Source organism: Saccoglossus kowalevskii, chromosome 2, assembly GCF_978046115.1.
Source record: "Saccoglossus kowalevskii chromosome 2, keSacKowa6.1, whole genome shotgun sequence".
Lineage (NCBI taxonomy): Eukaryota > Metazoa > Hemichordata > Enteropneusta > Harrimaniidae > Saccoglossus > Saccoglossus kowalevskii.
In genome coordinates, this window is record NC_140642.1 from 30613200 (window position 1) to 30636143 (window position 22944).

At 36.1% G+C, this 22944-nt stretch overlaps 3 protein-coding genes across 5 annotated transcripts; 1 reads left to right on the forward strand and 2 right to left on the reverse strand.

The window, feature by feature from the left end:
* The first annotated feature begins 383 nt into the window (after positions 1-383).
* Positions 384-4607, forward strand: LOC146748658 (uncharacterized). Its single transcript, XM_085494161.1, has 3 exons — positions 384-628; positions 2469-2615; positions 3474-4607. The coding sequence occupies exons 1-3, from the start codon at positions 428-430 to the stop codon at positions 4005-4007; spliced, it is 882 nt and encodes a 293-aa protein (XP_085350287.1). The 5' UTR covers positions 384-427; the 3' UTR covers positions 4008-4607.
* Positions 4608-5167: 560 nt separating this feature from the next.
* Positions 5168-11649, reverse strand: LOC102805489 (uncharacterized). Its single transcript, XM_085494160.1, has 11 exons — positions 11291-11649; positions 9860-9926; positions 9496-9585; positions 8432-9222; positions 7748-7830; positions 7473-7580; positions 7145-7359; positions 6937-7005; positions 6737-6832; positions 6055-6337; positions 5168-5363 (listed from the first exon to the last, which is right to left on the reverse strand). Coding segments are annotated over exons 2-11 (1746 nt in total). The 5' UTR covers positions 9862-9926; positions 11291-11649; the 3' UTR covers positions 5168-5354.
* Positions 11650-13850: 2201 nt separating this feature from the next.
* LOC102807732 (uncharacterized) lies at positions 13851-18043 on the reverse strand. 3 transcript variants are annotated; one of them, XM_085507335.1, is made up of 4 exons: positions 18027-18043; positions 16103-16155; positions 15414-15944; positions 13851-14666 (listed from the first exon to the last, which is right to left on the reverse strand). In XM_085507335.1, exons 3-4 carry the CDS (start codon positions 15631-15633, stop codon positions 14062-14064), a joined length of 825 nt encoding a protein of 274 aa, XP_085363461.1. In that variant the 5' UTR covers positions 15634-15944; positions 16103-16155; positions 18027-18043; the 3' UTR covers positions 13851-14061. The 3 variants fall into 3 exon arrangements, with proteins under 3 accessions (XP_085363461.1, XP_077865828.1, XP_006817196.1); XM_078009702.1 differs by lacking the exon at positions 18027-18043 and adding an exon at positions 16303-16540; XM_006817133.2 differs by lacking the exon at positions 18027-18043 and having other exon boundaries at positions 16103-16281.
* Positions 18044-22944: the final 4901 nt, after the last annotated feature.

The window sequence follows — 22944 nt, forward strand, 5'->3', positions numbered from 1 at the left end:
GTGTTGCCCCAAACCCAAATAGAATTTGTCTTGTTGCCAGCATCAATTCACATGGCATCAAAGTATTTTGAAGTTTTTAGTGGATTAAGACAGAAATTGGAGGAAAAATTATTTCACGTAATTTGAGAAACTTCATACATGTACATGCATTAGTGATTATTTGATTTAAAATTAATTAAAACAAAGTAAAATAATAGTAATAAGGCTAATAGTTGTATTCTTATAGCTGTCTTCACTTTATGACTGAAATTAAAGCTACAAACGAGCACCCACATTTACAATGTCACAATATTGCCGTTGGTGGCGGTAACATCCAAACACGTTTCATTAAAGCGGGTCCGTCGTCGCGCTGCGCATGTCCAGAGTTTTTATTTACAAACACCTTTTGTTGCCCACAATGCACCTCGCTATTTTTTTCTAATTCAAAATGGCGGCAAACTACGATTTAGCGATGATTGAGGAAGCACTGCGAACAGTTGAAAACGTTGATGAACCAAGGTCCTGCAAATGCAAAGGTGCCTGTATGCGGAAACACGGACGTGGAGCTTGTCCTTGCAAGACATGGGACGAATTGTGCAACGATGCATGTAGTTGTGGTAAACACCGGCCATGCATGAATAAGGCATCGGTAAGCGAAACTTTATATTTCTATTTTTTACTCCATGTAAATTTTACATTGGTTTTTGTACATTTTGGGTGGATCATTTATTCATAATCACGTACCTCAAATGAGACAAACATGTAATAGTTATCAGGTATTAAATATGATAATACCGTCATTGCGGTAAATCACCACCTAGCCAAATACAGTTCTGTAGCTCACGATTACCGGTCTTCGGGTTCCAAGGGTGGGTGGGTCGCTAAGTATTCGGAACACACAGTTATCGAAGCACACGCAGGGTTATCCACTGCCTAGCATGCGTATATTATTAATAGCCATTTTAATTTTAGTAATTTTGTATTATTTAGTAATTTAGTGATTGTATTTTGTTATTTAGCATATTGTTTTATATTTGTTGCTTGTACCTTGTGACCATTTCCTTTCCCTTTTCATAAAATAAAAATAAACAAATAAAACAGATGTCAAAGTCATTACAAGCAGGAATTTATAACTTAAAAAGATGCTGCTAATGCAACACTAAAACAGTAGTTGGAAGGGCTTGTGTGTTTTGTTTATTGACAGTCATTGGCCTTGTAAATGATAGTCCAGGAAGTTATATAATCAAATGCACAGACTATGTGTCTCTTCTTGATATTCCATGACACAGTATTTATCCAATTATATTGATCATGTGAATACTTGTAAGCTTGCTTTGTTTATTTTGGAATTCTATTACATGCTGCTAATATTTTATTGCCTGAATGTCACACCGAGTAGTAGTGTGTATTGACACAACAATGCTCTTGCAGCCAAATAATATGATTTTGTACTATTTGTTGAGAACATCTTCAGAAAGAAATATTGATTGATAGTGATTGATCCTACCAAAATACTATACACCCACCAAAAAAATTTTCACCTCACCTATTTATCAAAAATAGTTATGGTACCCCCCCCCCCAATATTTTGTGTGGGGTACAAAAGGAAGTCTTTCTTTAAATTCATCCTTGAAATTGTTTGTATCGTTTTCTTGAATTTTAGTTTCCAGTGCCCCAACATTTTGATTCATAGATTATAACTGATTTGTTTAAGATGTTAAATAATCTCATTTTTAGGTCTATATATCTAAAATTCTAGAGAGATTATTTTAAATGTAAATTGATTTGTCTGTTTTTGTAGCCAGATGTGACATTACATTTTTGAAACTTGCCATATGATTTTATTACTATTCCCAGATATGTGTAGTTGTAATTTTACAAAGTTAATTTTGTGGAAATCAATGGTAAATTTAGACTTGTTACATGCCTCAACTGTATGAAGTTTGATGTACGCCAGTTTTTATTCCACGAACAGCATTCAAAATTTACTAATCAAAACTATATTGTTGTATATAAATTTAGATTAAAATTAAACCATTCAGGACTAGTTGTCATGAAAATATATTTTTCTTTTTATTCAACCTACCATTATAGTCACCTAATATGACAAACACCCATATCATGTACAATTATCAAGGGAAATAATTTAGACATATACCCTTTGTGTACACCTCTGAAATTTTGTTTATTGGTTTGTGGGGATATTTAGGGTGAAAATAAAATCATAAAATAGAAGTATATACAATATGGATTAGATGATATGCTGAATGTGATTTTTGTTCAACTATGTTTACAGTAGAGATTTTTAATTTACACCTGGCTATGAAGCATAATTTACCTACATTTCAATGTTTTTCCCATGAATATATAATTTATTGCATTAATAACCTTTTCATTTTTTTTTTTTACCTAATTCAATATTTTTGTGGCTGTAAACTAATAAAAATATTATTTCCAAGCATTTAATATTATGTTATCTTTGTTTTTAGGATTCTACATCTGAAGACTCAGATGGGGCTGAAGATGCAGTAGCAGTGAACACTCGCATCCCTCAGAGAAAACGACGACTAGTGGTGCAGAGACAGGTGCCGCTCAGTGAGGAGGATAAACAAAGAGACCACAAAAGAAAAATGCAGGTAAAGATTTGATAGCGCTTACACATATTCTGTGACCTGGAGACAACAAACCGGAAGCTAGGACATATTTTGAATGTTCCAAACGCACAGAGTTGCAGTGCACCGAACATCAATGTTTCCAAATCTCAACGCAAAAATTCACCTGAAATAAAACTGCCACCTTCTTTCAACTAACTCGTACCAGCCTCTGACAATTTGCACACTATTCTGCCTAAGCAAGAATAACGAGCATGCAAATTATCTTTGGCTATAGCATAATATTTTTATATTTTTTGGGAGTTGAAAAACTGTCGTATTCACACACATACACATACCATCTCTATTTCAGTCTGTTTTTTTCTGAAAATCACCTTTTTAACTGACAATTCATGTTTCTCAGCTGTCTTAAATAGTTCTTCCAGCTGCCCTTGTTTGTAGCCACCCACAATCACTCCACTATCTTTAAAAAACTTTTTCAAATATGTCACTGACTTCACTGACTTCCGGGTTGCATGTCGACCGGTGTTCATTTGACTTTTTATATTTTTGTCCTACCCTCACCTGTTGCTATGTAGGTTACGCATGTGCAAATAGAATTACACCACGTCTGACAATAATTCAGAAATAGGGATTTGTGCTCATAAATGTTATTCTTTTTTTAAATCGCCCCTTTTCAGAAGTGCATAAGACCTAAGTGCAGAATTAAGACAATCTATTTCCATTTTTTATGAGCAGTACTTGAATTTGTTATTCAACCCTCCCCCCAAAACAAAAACTATGTTTACTGTGTGCGTGTTTCAATTACCCATGTCATTTTAGTCAGTGGTATGATTGTTGTTTACAGTTGCAAATACATGTATGAAATTTCTTATTTTTCAGGAATTTGTTAGTGGTCTACCCAGAGAAAGGCTTGAGCATATAACATTAGAGTTGTTCAGACGTCAACCAGGTGCGTGTGCTGACTTGGTATTACAAGAAGGCTCAGACCCCACCATCAGTAATCCACCTCCAGATCCACTACCTGTTCCCAAGCCTAATGAGACTACTCCACCATGGTGCAAGTGTGGACAATGCATAAATATGCCAACTCAGATTGAGAACAAATGTTGTGTTGTCAGACAAGGCCAAGAGTGTCTTACTGGTTCTTGGTTATTCCAACATTTAGTATTAGATGGTGATGTCCTTGAAGTAGCAATGAGAGTGGTGGCTGATGTATATGCTGAGAATCCTCTTAGAGACAATGCATGTTTTCGTCACTATGCCTATAGGCAATTTATTTATTGGCAATATGGACGTTTGGGGAAAGGTAACCGTCGTGTTGTACCATCATGCTGTGTTTGGGCAGTAAGGCGAAGATTTCCTAGCCCCAATAATGTATATGTTGGCTTTAAAGAAGGTGCAATACAGGATTGATCATCTCTGGTCTTGATTTATATTATAAATACTAATCAGTTAGTCACATTTAATAATGCACTTTGTAACAACTGTATAAATAAGAGAATAAAAAAATTAGCAGCTAGATTCCAAACAGAATTTATATGATAGTTAATCTCAATAGCCATACTGTAAACCGCTTTAATTTTGCTTGCTATACATTTTTACGAAAACCTGAAAATCATGTTTAAAACAGTATCATCGTTTAAATCTGGCGACGTTCAAAGCTTTGGCAGGCATTGTAATTGTTAAACGTAGCACAGATACAAATACCAGTATGAGAGAGTCAATAAAAAAATTATGTGGCTTTAAATTCCAGGCAACTTTCACAAAATTCAATTGCCGCTGATGTGCCTCAAATTAAAAAATCATGAAATTTTCTAGCCGCCAAATTGTAACTGTTTACAGTATTCTCTGGTCACATTGGGTTTTAAACTTGGATGTTAGCAATAATAGAGTTCCCTTTGATCTATGTGGTCAGATGACTAACATGGCCTTTCAAACTGCCAAATTTGTTCAGCTGCTGTAGTCATACTTCTATGTAGTGTACAATATAGAAAAATAAACTTTTCACATTCAGTTTTCTTGGTTGGCATTCGATGTTATTCATGGTTTTCTTACTACAGCACTTCTGGCATATTACAGAGTATGACATGGTAGGAGTGTGTACAAATCTTTTGCTGAGCAGTCAATACAGGAGAAGGGACAGAAGCATGCACACTGCGTACACAATATGCTAATGACCTTTAAAAGGAAAGTCAAGGCTAACAACATAATACTCCCAAAAAAACATGTAAATAAATATTTTCAGTTCTGTTTCCATGACAACTATTTTAGAAGCACAAGTACATATATGCTACCATGTTCTAAACTTTCAGCCAATTTGAAGTTTTCACTTTTGAAGTTATAGATGAAATCATTTTCTCAATTTCTGACAACAGATTCTATGATGTCAGACTTTACCCATAATCCTTTGCTTGCTTGACTACATACGGTAATACGGATGAAAAGTTGAATATCTAGAGAATGAAAACATTGCATTCTCCTACATTTATGGAGCTTTTTCTTGAGGGGTCATTATGTTGTTTGGCTTGACTTTTTCTTTAACAAGGTTATGATGAATATCATTTGAAAGTGCATTTATTGATAGAAAATATTTATTATGAAACGCTGGAACCACGAATATTCAGTCTTGACCCACTTTCTATCATACTAAACTGGACACCATATTTAACAACTGTTTCTGGCCTTTACACTGTAGTATGCACGCCGAAACAGGTTTTGATTGTATACAGCGTCATCAGTGGCTGTTCCTGGCCCCATGTGTCAAGTAGTCTGTAATAAGGAAAAAGAAACAAATTTTGAGAAAACTTGTCAGCCTGAAACTAGTTGCAGATGGTAAAATTAATGTGAGAAACAAATACAGACTTTTCCTGCACGTTGTATTATAAAGCAGAAAACCCTCCATACATCAATAACACGGTTACTCTTATAAATTATGTTGTTCAAGGTCTATTTGTATTTGTTGATTGTATTATAGGGTCATAAGCAGTGTTGAGTGAACCTATATTTTTATTATGATTTGGCTGTTAGCTTTTAATGTACTAGTGAGGCGCATATGAAATTTGGCCGGTTCCAAAAAAAATATTGCTGCACATGTTAGTCAGTACAGCCACAGGAAAAATCATGCCATGGTTGTACTTAGAAACATGTACAGCAAGATTTGTTTGTACCCAGTCATTTTTAATAAGGACTTCATTAGTACAATATACAACTGACCCATAACAAAAATACACAAAACTTATGAATACAGGAATCAACAAGGGGTTTCCAAGAAAGTGCGAATGTTACGTTTAAAAAACCTGCTCCATTTTGAAATAAAAATTTCAAGATTTTTACTGAAACTCTGGGTGGTTTCTGGTTTCTTGTATCAAAACCCAAACTTGTTACTGACCCATGGCTGATTTGGAGCAGAATCCAGTACTAATATAAATAACACTAAAGTAATTAGATTCTGTTACAATACCTGGTTAGATGTAGTACAATCTGATGTAGATGATCTTGAAAATCTACTCAGATGTTGTGAAACAAGATCTGACAAGCTTGGTGGGTCCATAAGAGATCTTCTCCTGTGGATTCGGCGTGGATCATCTTCAGCAAATGATATGTGCTGAGACAAATGCCCTTCAACAGTAGATCTCATCCTGAATACAAGTTCTTGTAGCTCAGTAATATAAGTATATTGTTTTGGAACCAATACAGCTGACGGGTAGAATCTTTTTGACTGTTTTGAATAGTTGATTTTGAACCTAGATAGAAAAAACATGTCCAGTCATACAAAGTATGGAAGCAAGAAATAACAACAGTTTTCTAAAGTAAAATTAGGAGCCATTCACAAAATAGATCTGCTCAAATTCTACTCATGATCACTTTGACCAAAAACTAATAGTAGTTTCGATTTGTATGAGTAGCGTCACCAACACAAAAATGGGATACCAAAAAACGTTATCATTCAACCCATCTGTCCAAAATATCCTGGACAGGCTATTGAATTACAAAGTTTAGTAAAGAAAGTATTTTTTACTTATGAAAAATTGATCAGATTCAGATCAATGAATGAGATCTGATTTTTGTTCAGTGGAAATCAATTCATAAACACAATTTCTAACAAGATCTAATTTTGTCACTGGCAGTGTTTTGTTACGTACTTTGGTTGTCCATCTTCACTAACAGCTTGTTCACGTCCAGCATGCATGTTAAAATCTATGGCAGCGAGCTGGGTCCTAGCCTTATATCCAACAAATCTGAAAGAACCATACATTGAACATTTATTATTAGATTTTATTGAGAGTAGCTTGATAAGTCATAAGTTTTTCTACTACAAAGTTGCATATGATAATATACTTACGTGTACGAGTGTCGTTTGGGAGCATACATCAACATGTGGCTATGAAAAGATTCCAAGAAACCAGTATGTCTGATGATGTAAACCAAAAAATACATATTTTAATTAATCATATAAAATAGCAGAAATGAAAATGTGTAACAAGTTCATGTACACTATGTTTAAAATCCTGCGCTGAAAGATAGTCATAAAATACAATGATAATGTGCACCTGAAGTTAGTGTAGTGCCCAAGATTTTTCAGCAGGCGCTTATCCTCTACAATATTTCTAAGGGCCAAATGAGCAGGTGATCCTTTTTCGAGCCAAGGCTTACACTGGTTTTCTACAGACAGGGGTTCATGAGCACATCCACCATATGTACCATCAACATTCAATAACCACTCATGTTCATTAACCACATGATGCAGAATGCCAAACCAAATTGCCTGCAAAAGATCAACATGATATTTGTACCCATGTAATTATAATATAATTATATAGAAGAATACACAACACTCTAGTGCTCAACTAAAACACATAAACTAAATATGACATATACCTTCATTTTCCTCTCATCACCACCACATTCCTTGGAAGCATACCAAAAATGGTTTCTAACCGCAGTTGCCCACACAAGTAGTTCCTTACAATTCTTTGATTTTGATGCCTGAAAACAAAATGCTAATTTGTTGATCATCAGATGGAAACCATTACATGAAAACGGAAAATTGGAAAGCTTGGAAGTTGGCTGGTGGGGATTAAGTCAATGAAAAACTAAAATATAGCAATATTATGTGATATCATTTGTGTACTTCATCAACATTTGTAACCTACCTCTACAACCTTTTTAAGGATATTTTTTCCACCATGCCACAGGTCCCATGAATGTTTTATGTCTGTGTACTTATCACAGTTGCCTGAAAAGAAGCATACCATAAGCATAATGATGGGAAGATCATTTAACTTGTAAATTGGAATGATTCCTGATTTCTTGATTCGCCTCCACATTGCTCACATAACTGCAACATTATCAAATTTTTTAAAGCTGATTGCCATAAAAAAGGATGTTCACTGAACACATGAAGTTGATACTCAGAATAATTTATGAATAATATGCTGTTAATATAAAAATTTATGTCTCAATACAACATATAGTAAGGTATCATTCAAGATGTGTAGTGGCAAGCACAATGTCCGGGCATAAAATGCACGATTTCTGTATTTTGTATAAGCTTGTTATTTTACACCTTTTTATGGTTGAACTGCACAGCAGAGATGCTCAATCTCTTGCAATTCAAACATTCAACAACAAGTCCCAGCACACAAAGAATCAACCAATTTGTTTTAATGACTGGAGGTCAAATAAGAACACATATTACAGCTTTATTTTAACTGAAAGTACTCTAATAGTTGTGTTTCATCATGACTGCAACAACTAGAATGGTACAAGTCAGTTATGTAATTGTGCACTGTTGTATAAGAAATACGGAGACAAAAGTGGACAATGTAATTACTTACGCATGAGTGCTGCAATCTGTATATGAGCATCTGTGACAACTTCTTCAATCCTAATTATTGTCTTTAGTTGGTCAATGGATCTTTCAAAGCCAAGGCGTTCCATGTTTGGACTTTTTCCACCAACTTCTCTAACATCTACTACTTCCGTGTGTAAAATGGTTTTAGAGGCAGAATCTCCAAAATTATATGATAAGTATTGAGCAGAATGGCCCGGCGAATCATTACGCCCATCTCCACAAAGAATAACACTTCCATCATATGACTCAAGCAAGTCCTTTCGCAATGTATTCCAGTATGCTTGGATGGCAGGAGCAGCATAAATTTTCTGAACACGCAAAAAAGTAGTTTCTGAAATGCAGGCGATATTGACAAACCGAAACAAAAGTTCAATTTTCCTAAAACTGTTTCCTGATAATAATGTAGACATGGAAAGTTGCAGATTGGTAGCGAATATACCATCATAACGTGGTTGCGATTGCCATCTGCCATTTCTATGAGTGTCAGAACAAACCCATTCAATTGTGAGAGCAGTTCCAACCAGAGAATGGCTGTAGGTGAGTTTTTTCTCACATTCGTTACGACAGCACACATCTCCATGAAGCTTTTTCACCAGGTTAACAATTGTAGACACATAAGCTATACACTTAGGAGCTTTTATCATATCAACAGCATCAACAGATGAATCGTCACCATCATCATCATCATCATCATCTTGAGTGACTCCATTGTCATCAGTACCATGACAATCAAAATTAAGCACAACATCCTCAACAGAGCAGTTTTGGATATTTCTGTAAATAAATTATATATAATACTTTGAAAGCATCGAGATATGGAGCAAGCACATACTGTATTCATTATTAACGGTCACGGTTCACGGTCAAGCTACACTTCCTTACTGTCAATGAATGAGCAAATATGGAAGAGAACCACACCGCTAATTCTAAGTAGCGGTATTGTGAGAAGTAAAAAATTCAGTTTTGACCCCAATTTTGCCAAAAACACAAAACATTAGAGATACAGATAGATACACAAACATTGCCACAACAATAAGTATTGCAAACCTGATATTGCTAGATATATATATCTCATTGTCATATTCATCACCATCATCTTCTTCTTCACTTGCAGTTAGCGTTTCTTCAGGATCAATCCTATGGTAATAGTTGAAAGTAATAGAGGGCTGAGTATATATTCAGAAAGGTGACAAGTAAATGCATTCAGCACTGGCAACAACAAAAAGGGACCAGAGACAACAACCCCTTCAGCATGTTTGTCAGAATAATGACTTTTAATAATGCTGAACTTCATTCAGCAATCAATATCATATATATTGCCACACTGGAATGTAAAAATGTTACATCTGCTAAGTAATCATGTGTATTGATGACAAATAATAAATAAAAATTGTACTAGCATTACACTTACATGACTTGTGGTTCACAATGCCTAGGGCGTACAGGAGTAGACGAAGCAACTGGAACAGGTTCTACAACTGTGAAAAATGAATAGCAATGGAATTTATCAATATAAGCATGTACAGTACCAAGTATATATGCAGTCCTGTATGAGATTGTTATGGAGTGTGCTTTGTATTTAGTGTTAAAACTAAAATATATTCAGCTCAGAAAAAAAAAACATTGCTCAATATATCAAAAAGCATTTCATAATTGAAATCATATGACAAGCTTAGCATATCTATATGACACACAATAAATTTAATTAACCAGGTCTATGGTAATAAACTTGGTTTATTCTACAAACAGGGCACTGATAAATCAACAAGTTAAATGTCAATCAGCGTCACATTGATATGGCTTATAAATAAATAGTAGTTATTCTGATTTATCAAAAACAGATAGTAGCTGAACTACAGATTTTAATGTTTCTTTCCAATTTTATATCAAATCAGGTAATAACAAAACATACACCCATTGCTATTACCAGGGGTATATGTATGTAAAATATCAATGAAACAATGAAAAATAAACAATTATCTGATAAACAAATTATTTCAAAAAAAATTTATACCTAGTAGTATATAACATTTAAAACTCAACAATGCATTGATTAAAAACAGAAAACAATTTAAATTTTTACTAACTACATAGAAACAATTTTACATATTAGAAAAAATAACAGGGGGGAAACAAATATAAGTATTAGTATTCATTGAAATTATATTATACTTATTGGAATTTCAAAATCAAAATTTGTTGCAGAAAAACAACCCTATACTTTGTAAACAGAAATACCTGAATCTTTGACCTTAATAGGTGATAACACACTATGAGAATAAATACATAATATTGAATGAATGACTTTCATTTGTATTTATAGGTAAATTGTTTTAATTGGTAAAAGTATATTTCAATGTTGCGAAACAGAGTGAATAATAAACAGGGGAATGCAGTCCATATTCTTTTACTGCACTATTTATATATGTCGAATTGTTAGAAGAAAAAAAAACACTCAGCGCAAGACATTTGTTAGTACAGTATCACGGTTACGCTCTCATATGTCATGACTGCATCGGCGGTTTCTCCGTGATCGGATATTGCGGCGTAAACACTACGATCGCCGCACGATGGTTTGATTTATCCAGTAAATACTGGCTTAGTACCTCAGTTTTTTTGAATTCGAGTAATCTATACACGTTCATGATAATACTGTAAATTTTCTATCACTGGACGACGACAGCTGCATGAGAATGACGTGATGTGATCAGCCCCCAATGAACACGACTGCGGTTAGTGACGAGATCAGCTGTGAACAAATTGTTATGACTGATTTCATCTTGTAAATTGTATAAAGATAAAACGTGTATACATTCAAAAACACATGATGAATTGCACTTACTTCAATGTCGACTCTTCTTCATGAACAGTATCAAGTTCAAGTTGACCAACAACATCACACTCGCGTTCCGATTCCGAGTTTTCCGGGAAGCAATCGCGACAGTATCTACGATGCACATCTAAAAGATGTGCTGCAAAGATTGCATTTGACTTTCCAGAAAATTGTACGTTCTTGGTGTCACACCAATTGCCGTGGGAAGCTCCCAAGTAGATTTTAGTTTTGTCCCGGTTTCTATATTTCATCGCTTTCGCCGCCATTTTGTGTGTTGGTACTCAAGAGTGACAGATTGCATTATGGGAAATATTTCGACTGGTGGGACTCACCACCCAAACATGCGCAGCGCGACGACGGTACCGCTTTAAGTTGTTCACGTTTTAGTTTTCCAATCTCCATCTGTTACAGACGACAATGTTAAACATTTTAAACTTATTTTTGTTTTTAATAAAGGCATTAAGTCAACACGAGAAAAATAGCGACTTCTCAAATTGTAATTTGGAATAATTCACCACCGTACTGAAAGAAAATTGAAGCAATACCCTGGTACTGGTAAAAAAAAAAACGTGAAAACTGACTTGGCTGAAAACTCCACTAGATATACTAGTCCGCCATTTCGGTTTTCACGAAAGTCCCGCTCTCAAATGCAAGACATGGTTACCGTCATCAAAATACAAACACATCATCCCAGCAAAAAGTGTTGAAAATACATCTTGCACGGGCGCCATCTATAGACATGATTTGGAAATTCATTTAAATAATAACCGCCGAAAACGAACGTATCTCTACTTTGCTTGATAGTGCATATAAATATGTGCGCTGGGGGATTTGACGCGGAGAACAACGAGGATCAACTCAGTTTTAGTTTTATCGACTTCATATCATATATATATATATAGTCCCCGGAGATTCTATTTGATATAACACCCTGAATAAGTGAAGATACACTCAGTTCATACTGTTCACGAATATTCATAATATTATGCAAATTTTGAGTATAACATTCCACGATTCGTACGTAGGCGTGATGCATTCACATATGACGTAATAACAGCTCTGGGGTTTCTTTATAGCATATTCCATTTGAAAAAAGGAACAGAGTGCATGTTCTCATAACGAAATTCATGTAGGGATGTCGCCGGGAAAGTCCATAAATGTTCTTTAAAATATGACGCTCTCTCAAAATGTATACTTATAATTTTGTATCTGTATAAAGTCAAAACACCTCGTACGCGAGTTTTTCTGGGATATAAAGAAAAAAACTTTCTCTTCATTGCACTTGTACATTTTATTTTCTCCAAAGTTGCGGTTAGGTCTGTGTCCCCATATACTCCCCCCCCCCATCAGTGTAACACGTATGTAAAAATAAAAAAATTACAATATTTTTACTTTCCCATGCAAAAAATGTACATAGCAATACGCAACATAATGGAACTATAGCTTCTAAACAGCTCTAATTACCACAGCAACAAGTACTCTCATAGTGTAAACTTCATCCCCCGTCAACGTTGCGAAATATCAAACATAAAAACGAAACTACCATAACCGAAGAGAGTAATTACGAATGCGGGTTGGTGTTTTGTAATGTTTACGTGAACATTCTGTCAAAATGTATAAACATGACTGATGGAAAGTTCTAGTTTGCGCCCTCTAGTGGCAATATATAGTGTAGGACTTATCCATAAGTTTGGCCATGTGACCCACCCAGTTGGTTTAATAGAACACGCTCATGCGATTAAAAGAACTCTGAAATGTGACTTTATATCCCCGAGTTTCTTAAATATACTACGAAAAAAACATAAAATTGAAAGATTCAGTGATCGGTTGCATTGCCAGTACATAAATAGAAAAGATTTATTGTACGTTTGAATTTGAATAATTCAAAGCATACCACTCTACATGAAACTTTTAATTCCAGTTTTCCCAGATCCTCCATCGGAAATCGCAATAGCTCAGTCGTTAGAGGTCCTACCAGCTGTGGTTGATGTTGTGGGCCGGAACCTCTTGTCCAACTTTTCCAAACAGTTGAGGAAGAACTATACTAGTAATAGTATCACCTCGTCAACTACAAATGTTGCAGCTTAACTGATGCTGCAGTCTCAGCTAAGATGCAAGGACTAAATTTACAATAGCGGTTTACAAAATTATTCAGTTACTTCGAATTTCTCGTGGCGTTTCTGATACAATGAAAAACGCAGTTGTTAGCCCCTGATGGAAAATTTGACAGGGTTGAAAAAAAATCTACATTTTCTTTGTACCCCCCCCCTCCCTCATGATTGAAAACACACCACTGTCATAGACGATATGGAGTCCATGATACAAAGTATGTTTCTTCGGATGGAAAAACAGACACTTTTATTCGAATGAACAAACGAAATCTTCATATTTTCTCTCTTTTTTTGGCACGAGTTTTTAATCTCTATAATACATTGCGATTCGAACGTTACCGATGTCAACGCCCAACAAATTGCAGACAAAGCGGTTCTTTCGCTGACGTCATCGCTACGTCACTGAAAAAATACGTCACAGAGGTTACGATCGAAAAACTGCAAATGCCACGCACATGTAATGTGATATATATATTTATTTGCTTGAGTTACATTCAAACATATAAAATGTATTTTTAATACATTCAAATAGTGTGATTTTTAATTTTTTTCATAAACACCCGTCGCTCATCTCTTCCCTCATTAGGCAATATAATTAGTCGTTATTTCAGAATTGATAGCCACTATCATTGTCGGATAATTATTCAACCGTAACGCTATTGACAAGTTTTACTCATTCAAGGAGGAGCAAATTAAATTACAAAAAACGCCATCTAGATCTCCACCGACCAACGCAGATGTTTGTTTCATTGTTTTCTCGGGCATGTCCTCTCCATTATTGTTGCCATGGCTACCGGTGATGCTGTTCACTAACCGCTCTGTCATGTCGTCCGTGATCATTGCCGCACTGCAATCGGAATCAATATCAGGCTCCATATAAAAATATGATGACACTGGGGTCCCCATTAAACGATTGTCATAGTGATGGCAATAATGAATACGTTTCCTAGGCAACCCATAGTGGATATGTCTTTCATCCCGTAGTTCATTGTGAATTCGCTTTACTACATTATTTATGAGAACTGAACGCCGCAGGAAAATCTCGGGATCTTCAGTTTGATTCAGTTTCTCAATGGAAATTCTTAAAATATGCATACGATCCATCACACCTCTATTTGTGTCAAAAAAATGTCTATCACCACCAATAGCAACGTCGTCGTCGTCATCTTCCTCCTCGTCCAGTTTTCTTTTCGCCGTAAATCTAAAACAGTTAGGATCGTCTTGCTCCCTGTGGTGTACGTGTCCATATACTTCGTTTATTTGCAGAGAGGCATCTGTAAAATCATGTGTAATAAATAATTACATCTCAATAAAAAAATCGATGAAAATGCAATCAGCAGCGAGTAAGCCAAGGCTGGTGTTTCCATTGTCTGACACCACCTCTTTTATCATACAATATACATAGTACTATAATGTTATATAATGCTCATAAAATGGTTATATTATATTATAACCACGATACAAAGCGAGAGTAATAAACGTAATATTATATTTTTTATTATTCGAAAAGAGGCAACCAATATGTCTATATGAACCATTCTCCCTTCGTATCACATGAACAGGATCATATTACACAGCGTCGTACTGTGTAACGTAAATTAATTCAATTTAATTTAACGCACAAGAAAAATAAATAAATTAGTATTATTATCATTATTATATACGATCTTGTCATGAAATTTGGTAAAATACTTCATAGTACGTGCCGTAGCTCGCGGACTCCGATATAATCGGATACAATCAGAATATTATTGACATTGGAATGTACGTGTTTGCTTTATCATATTAGTGACACATGAATAGAGCTGTGCTTATTATTAGTATTACCGCACATGCAATAATCAAGTTTTAAACATATTCACGTGTTAGCTTATTACGTAACCATACTCGTATCGTAATTGTGATATGCACTAATTAATATTCAAGAACTGTGACAAATGTGTATTAAAATCCCTCAACTGCACTAGTCAGTCAACTAGTTAGGTCAACAACGCGCGTATTTTCAAGTGTAATTTACCTACCGGTTTTTAATTCCAGCTCTTCAACTGAACTATTATCTTTGAGATTATCGTGGCTTTTCAAGTACATTTTATTGTAGTCATGTGGTAAGTAATTATCGTCGTCTGCTTCACGGAGCGTGGCTGTCGGCACCGCAGATACAACAGTGCATTGTTCGTCAAGGCCATACGTTCTGGGCGATACGTTACAAATGCTTGTCATGGCAAGACCGACCAAAGTCATAATGCCCCCTCTTGTTTTCTTAGAACGATCGAGCAGGTGCGAAAGGCCAATTTATTCGTTCATCTTGAAAGATTCCCAGCAGCAGAATACGCACCGCACCGGCAATGAGGTTTATATAGGAAATCACCGCTGGCAAAGTAACGCCAGCACGCTCTCGTCAAATCTGCTACGGTGAAATGTTTCGGATCTGTCCGCAGGCTATGTAGTACTTATATATATAGTACGTGTATATATGTACTACTGGAAATTCACGTGTAATACTCTCGGCGATAACATCCGTATGGCAACCAACAGGCTTCTGTATGATAGCCCTGTATAAGTAAAAAAAGTGACAACATATTGCGTTGTGCTGATATGGAGATGTAGAACATAGATTACAGCGAGTAACACAAAGACGTACAAAGGTAAAACGTGTGGACTGGAAAACAATAAATAAACACGTTGCTTTAAACGGAGATTATTATGTTACCGTGTAGTGTGTTGATGGGATTACGAGACTTCTGGTGCTCGCAGGTAACGATCCTGGAAAGAACAATACAATTAACTCTGTTTAGAGACACTCATCCATTAGTCAACTTGGCAGCTGTGGTATAGTTGTCTGAAGCGCAGTTGAGCCATACGCCTGGGCACGTTATTCATTCAGACAACAAAAGATAACACGGCTCTTACATTTATTGCTTCCCCCCAGTCCGGTACGGCATGCGTATTGAACGAGCCCGTATTTCCTCCTGTAATACGAAACGCCCTATCGGAAACCAATTAACCCAAATGGGCACTGTAGAACGCTTACTGTCAAAGCAGATATGCTATGTTCGTAACAAGGGGTCACTATAACAAAAATAACCCATAAAAGTAGATAAATGATAGATTGGAAAAAAAATCACACTGAACTCCAGTAGTATGAAGCAAGAATGAATAGAAACCAATTGCAGCCGTCGATTGGTCATTTTGAATTTGCATATGAAAGGTGCGCAGCAATGAAAAATAACACGCTATTGTTCTTTGCTAAGCGCCATTTTCAAGGGGTTTATTTCAAGGCTAATGTTACTTCATAAATAATATTATATGCACATAAATAGTAACATTGAATAATATTAATATTCTGAAGTCAATTGAAAAAATCCGACAGCGTCTGGGAAAACAGCGAATATTCGGACGGAACTAAAATAATTTCATCAAATTGTAAAGGTCATGGTTGCCATGGAAATTTAAAAGTGACCTATATTTATTCTCTCGAGATATATTACATACTTAACTCGCGGACCTTCAATTTTCAATCATGACGTCATAGTTGTGACGGGAAATTGAGATAATGCTTAGTTACTGACATGATGTAAATGGTTGCCTTGACAACGAGCATCTATCACCGCGCGAGACAGTGTAAAATCTTAAAGGAAATCCTTTGCGATAGATTTTATAATTGTAAGGTCCATGGCTGGTCATCCTACCCCACGTCCACATTGAATGAATAAATTACTGACGACTGTGACAAACCATGTCGGGATCCTTCGGCATACGTACCCGTATCTGTGATATAACGATCGGAGATTACTGCCTTATCAAACATGTTTAGCTTTAAAATGCGCCTATCGAGTTACCATGGAAACCATTTGGTCTTCATTATATATCATATTGATTCAATGTCAATGAATAATATACTGTTTGTAAATACGTTATTAAGCGCACTGTAATAGTAATATTATTTGATTCATTCACGAAGCAGAAAACGGCCGTTTTATAGCATCGCACTGACGCGTTTCATGGTACCATACGCACATATTCTAATGAGTTCGAATTGATTTCATGAGATGTATTGCCCTCACTGCTAATAATGGAATCTATTTATAACTGCAGTCCATGTATGAATATTTCAAGGCTGCTCCAAATGAATAAAGTAAAAAAAAAAACGTTACGAAATAGTGAAGGTCGCCGCCGGAACGATGCGTCACTCCCGTGATGCAATTTAATATAAGGATGCAATTACCGTAATATCAGTAATTACGTATTATTATGTAAACTGGATCTTTGAAAATATTTCTAAATGATGTGACAATATCGATCGCCGCAAGCGAGTGTATGCATTGCATGACTGCACTGACATGTACAACTTTGCATGTGTTACTATGCTGTCTGTTCCCACGAGGACATGAACATCGGTATCATTTCAGGATGTTACCGGCGGGAAATTGCTAGGAATGTCGCCCCATACACCAGTTGCTTAGGTGACGGCTACTGTACGTATTTGTAATATATATTCATTGAGCGCTGCGCACTAAATCGCATTTTAACATTAATCACCACAAAACACTGGATATAATAAACAATGAAAAAAAAAACGTGTAATACAATTATCGCCAGTTGCCCATTATCTCTTGATGATCACCTGATCTTACCTGTGTTTGCAAAGCCGCTGATTATTGCGCATCGACTATGTCGTTCTGCAAGCATGTACTGACGACAACGACGACCACGAAGCACAGCGTATGCACGACACAGTCGACCTTCGAAACTAAATTGTTTATGAATAATTCATTAACTTGGGTTTTCATTCAATTTTATTTCTCCTCCGGCCTACTTAGAAAATGGGATGGCATACATCTCACCATGACGGCGTTCATGTTCACCAGCCGACACATTCCGATGTAATGCGATGAGTGAATAAGGACCCTTTTTTAAGCAAGTAATGTATAGTGTTACTTATACTAATTCATTTTAGTGCGCAATTAATTTAATTTTTAATAGATTATTAGAGCGTGTCAAAAATATTAAACTTATAAAAACATAAACACTTCATTAATGTTCTTTCACCGCATTAATGACCAGACTTGCTGGTGTATGTTTTTTTTCCGTAGTGATTCATCAATATCATAGGCATGGTTGGCTTGTAATGCTATCAGATACAGTAATCAGTGTTACGAAAATATTTGCTGGCACATCATTGAATCCGCTTGAGTATAGCGCCCTCAACGCATCGATGTGGAAGAAGGTGGCGCGATGACGAGCGATCCACAGTTCACCCGAACGTTATGACTAAACTCATTATACAATGAATGTACAGTGTCAATAATAGGACATTTTAAGCATAGCGTCATGTACAGCCTAACTAAACGTTTTTCTTTTGCTCATGCGACTTTATCTTGAAAAATACGATAGAACATCAACCCTGTCCTAGGAAATGTTTGGGGCGGGTAGAGAGTGGGCTTGTAATTTTTAAAATTAAAAATGACCTGATATCGGAACAAAGGGGCAGTTTTTAGTGTAATTTGCATCTGTTCCAGAAATTTGTTTCCAGATTAGATTTCCCAAAACCCACACTCAGCTGGCATACGAGTATAATAAAATAATTCCCGGAGCTGACAAATCAATCTGCAGTATAATTTTGTCCTGCCAGTGCCTTCCAAACACGCATATTAATGCTATGATACACGAGGCAATAACAGTTGACACGTGTACCATGCAACAAGCTGCAGCAAGTTGTAATAAGATGATTGAAATACAGACATCATGTGCTCTATTTCTTGCAACATGTTGCAGGTTGTTGGTTAACAGTAACCAATCAAATATATAGCCTGATATCATGTGACCAAAGCAACTGAAGCAGACTACAAAATGTCAGTCGCCAGTAACATACTTATAGCATGTAACATGTAACGTCTGTCTTGTTATTCTATATAGGTACTGTGATGATTAATGATTCACCAGTAATATAATTATTAGAATAGAGTATAATCGAACCACAATCATTTAGAATTAAAATCCGAACATTGTGTTTCTAACTATAATCATGGATGTTCTATGGAGAAGATGTGAGTTCCCCCAAACGCCCTCAAGAGTTTAGTTTTCTATCTCACGATATGGAGTTAACACATTTCCCCCCTAATATATAGATAGTTTGCGCTCACAGACCACATTTTAAATTTATTCAGACAAACGCCCGTCGTGGTTGTAAACCAGGGTTTAAAATTTGTTTGTAAACATTTGCCGTTCACTGAAAATAATAACGACATAAAACATTTGCCGATAATAACAGGATTTTAATTAGTAAATGGTTCGTCTTGCTAATCACATTGGGTGATCAGGTCACCTCGGTATGATTGACAGACCCAACACTATGACCAAGTTTCCCCAGCCTATCGCCGCCGAATAAAATATTGTACGCAAGCTAAAGTAAACAAACGAGTAAAAGGGGTGTTATTTAGTTATTCGACGTGTGTACCGTGTTTAGCGTCGAATATTTTAAAATATATAAATAAAGGGTCCAATTTCACTTGTCTTGGAGATACAACGTGTTTACAAAAAAGGGATATTTCTCGGGCTGTCACCTCACACCCCCGCAATAAACAAACAAAAAACGAAAGAAAATCGTGACAAAATCGACGGAGAATCGGCAAGTTTGCGTTGTTTTGACGATTCCGGGTTCCGAATGCGTTCGGTGATTTAGAATATAGTAATAAAGTGGGAAAAAAGGAATCTCATGAATTTATTTTACCTCAACTTGGAAACAGTATGATTTTAGTGTATAGAGTATCTATTTTATGATCTGCACTTGAAAAGGAGTATAATTTCACAAAAATAAGTATGTGTTTGGAGTTTTTTGTTGAAAAGTTATACTTCAGCATGGGTACCATGCTGACTACTTGGAGTAACCCCCCAGGTGTTGAGTCACAGTAGTGCAGCGACAAGAGTTAAATTTGGACAAACTTTCAGGCAGGCAAAAAAACTCTCGGTCAACTTTGTTAAAGTATGTTGAGGGCGCTCTTCCAAAATCTATCTTAGTGTCTAAAGGGGGCGCATTAGTGTGTTGCATAATGTCAAGTAAGTTTTCATATCGAATGTTATTACTATTTAGTATTTATTCGTTTGTTTAATTCACACTAGCAGACCTACTCAAATACAAGACATTTCATTGGAATACTTGATACTTTTAGTATCGAACGCATATTGAAGCAATGGCAACACTTATACGTGTACTTTTCAAAATTCAAGATGTTTTGTTATCACGTGCGTGATACATAACCCGTAACCATACGTGGAAATATTTGATGTGTCTCATCATTATGTGTCATAATCTGATGATATTTACAAATACCAGGTTCAAAGTTGCACAATAAAATGTAGGTGAACATTCGACCATAATTATTGTATTCAATGTTTTAATTTGTTATCATTCAGCGGAGAAAAATCTTTATGTTTAATATAAAATATATATTTTGATAAACACAGGCCAAAAGTAGGCAAACTTTGCCTTTTGAGAACAGTTTAAAATAATAATAAAGTTCAAGTTCAAGTTCATTTCTAGTACCTGAACCCAGATTTCAAAAATAATTCAAAATAACAACATAATCAGTATATTAACTATGATTTGAAAAGATGTCTTCAACTGTGATGGCTGAATGGGCATTTAGCTATTATCGGTCACATGGTATGGCTGTATAGATATGTAGCTATTAGCGATCACATGGGACGGCTATATAGATATGTAGCTATTAGCGATCATATGGGACAGCTGTATAGATATGTAGCTATTAGCGATCATATGGGACAGCTGTATAGATATGTAGCTATTAGCGATCTTATGGGACGGCTGTATAGATATGTAGCTATTAGCGATCACATGGGACGGCTGTATAGATATGTAGCTATTAGCGATCACACGGGGTGGCTGTATAGATATGTAGCTATTAGCGATCACATGGGACGGCTGTATAGATATGTAGCTATTAGCGATCACACGGGATGGCTGTATAGATATGTAGCTATTAGCGATCACATGGGACGGCTGTATAGATATGTAGCTATTAGCGATCACACGGGATGGCTGTATAGATATGTAGCTATTAGCGATCACATGGGACAGCTGTATAGATATGTAGCTATTAGCGATCACACGGGGTGGCTGTATAGATATGTAGCTATTAGCGATCACATGGGACGGCTGTATAGAAATGTAGCTATTAGCGATCACACGGGATGGCTGTATAGATATGTAGCTATTAGCGATCACATGGGACAGCTGTATAGATATGTAGCTATTAGCGATCACATAGGACGGCTGTATAGATATGTAGCTATTAGCGATCACATAGGACGGCTGTATAGATATGTAGCTATTAGCGATCACATGGGACAGCTGTATAGATATGTAGCTATTAGTGATCACATGGGACAGCTGTATAGATATGTAGCTATTAGCGATCACATAGGACGGCTGTATAGATATGTAGCTATTAGCGATCACATAGGACGGCTGTATAGATATGTAGCTATTAGCGATCACATAGGACGGCTGTATAGATATGTAGCTATTAGCGATCACATAGGACGGCTGTATAGATATGTAGCTATTAGCGATCACATGGGACAGCTGTATAGATATGTAGCTATTAGTGATCACATGGGACAGCTGTATAGATATGTAGCTATTAGCGATCACATGGGACAGCTGTATAGATATGTAGTTATTAGCGATCACATGGGACAGCTGTATAGACATGTAGCTATTAGTGATCACATGTGACAGCTGCATAGATATGTAGCTATTAGCGATCACATGGGACAGCTGTATAGATATATAGCTATTAGCGATCATATGGGACGGCTATATAGATATATAGCTATTAGCGATCACATGGGACAGCTGTATAGATATGTAGCTATTAGTGATCATATGGGACAGCTGTATAGATATATAGCTATTAGCGATCGCATGGGACAGCTGTATAGATATGTAGCTATTAGTGATCATATGGGACAGCTGTATAGATATGTAGCTATTAGCGATCACATGGGACAGCTGTATAGATATGTAGTTATTAGCGATCACATGGGACAGCTGTATAGATATGTAGCTATTAGTGATCATATGGGACAGCTGTATAGATATGTAGCTATTAGCGATCACATGGGACAGCTGTATAGATATGTAGCTATTAGCGATCACATGGGACAGCTGTATAGATATGTAGCTATTAGTGATCACATGGGACAGCTGTATAGATATGTAGCTATTAGTGATCATATGGGACAGCTGTATAGATATGTAGTTATTAGTGATCACATGGGACAGCTATATAGATATGTAGCTATTAGCGATCACATGGGACGGCTGTATAGATATGTAGCTATTAGCGATCACATGGGACAGCTGTATAGATATGTAGCTATTAGCGATCACATGGGACAGCTGTATAGATATGTAGCTATTAGCGATCACATGGGACAGCTGTATAGATATGTAGCTATTAGTGATCACATGGGACAGCTGTATAGATATGTAGCTATTAGTGATCATATGGGACAGCTGTATAGATA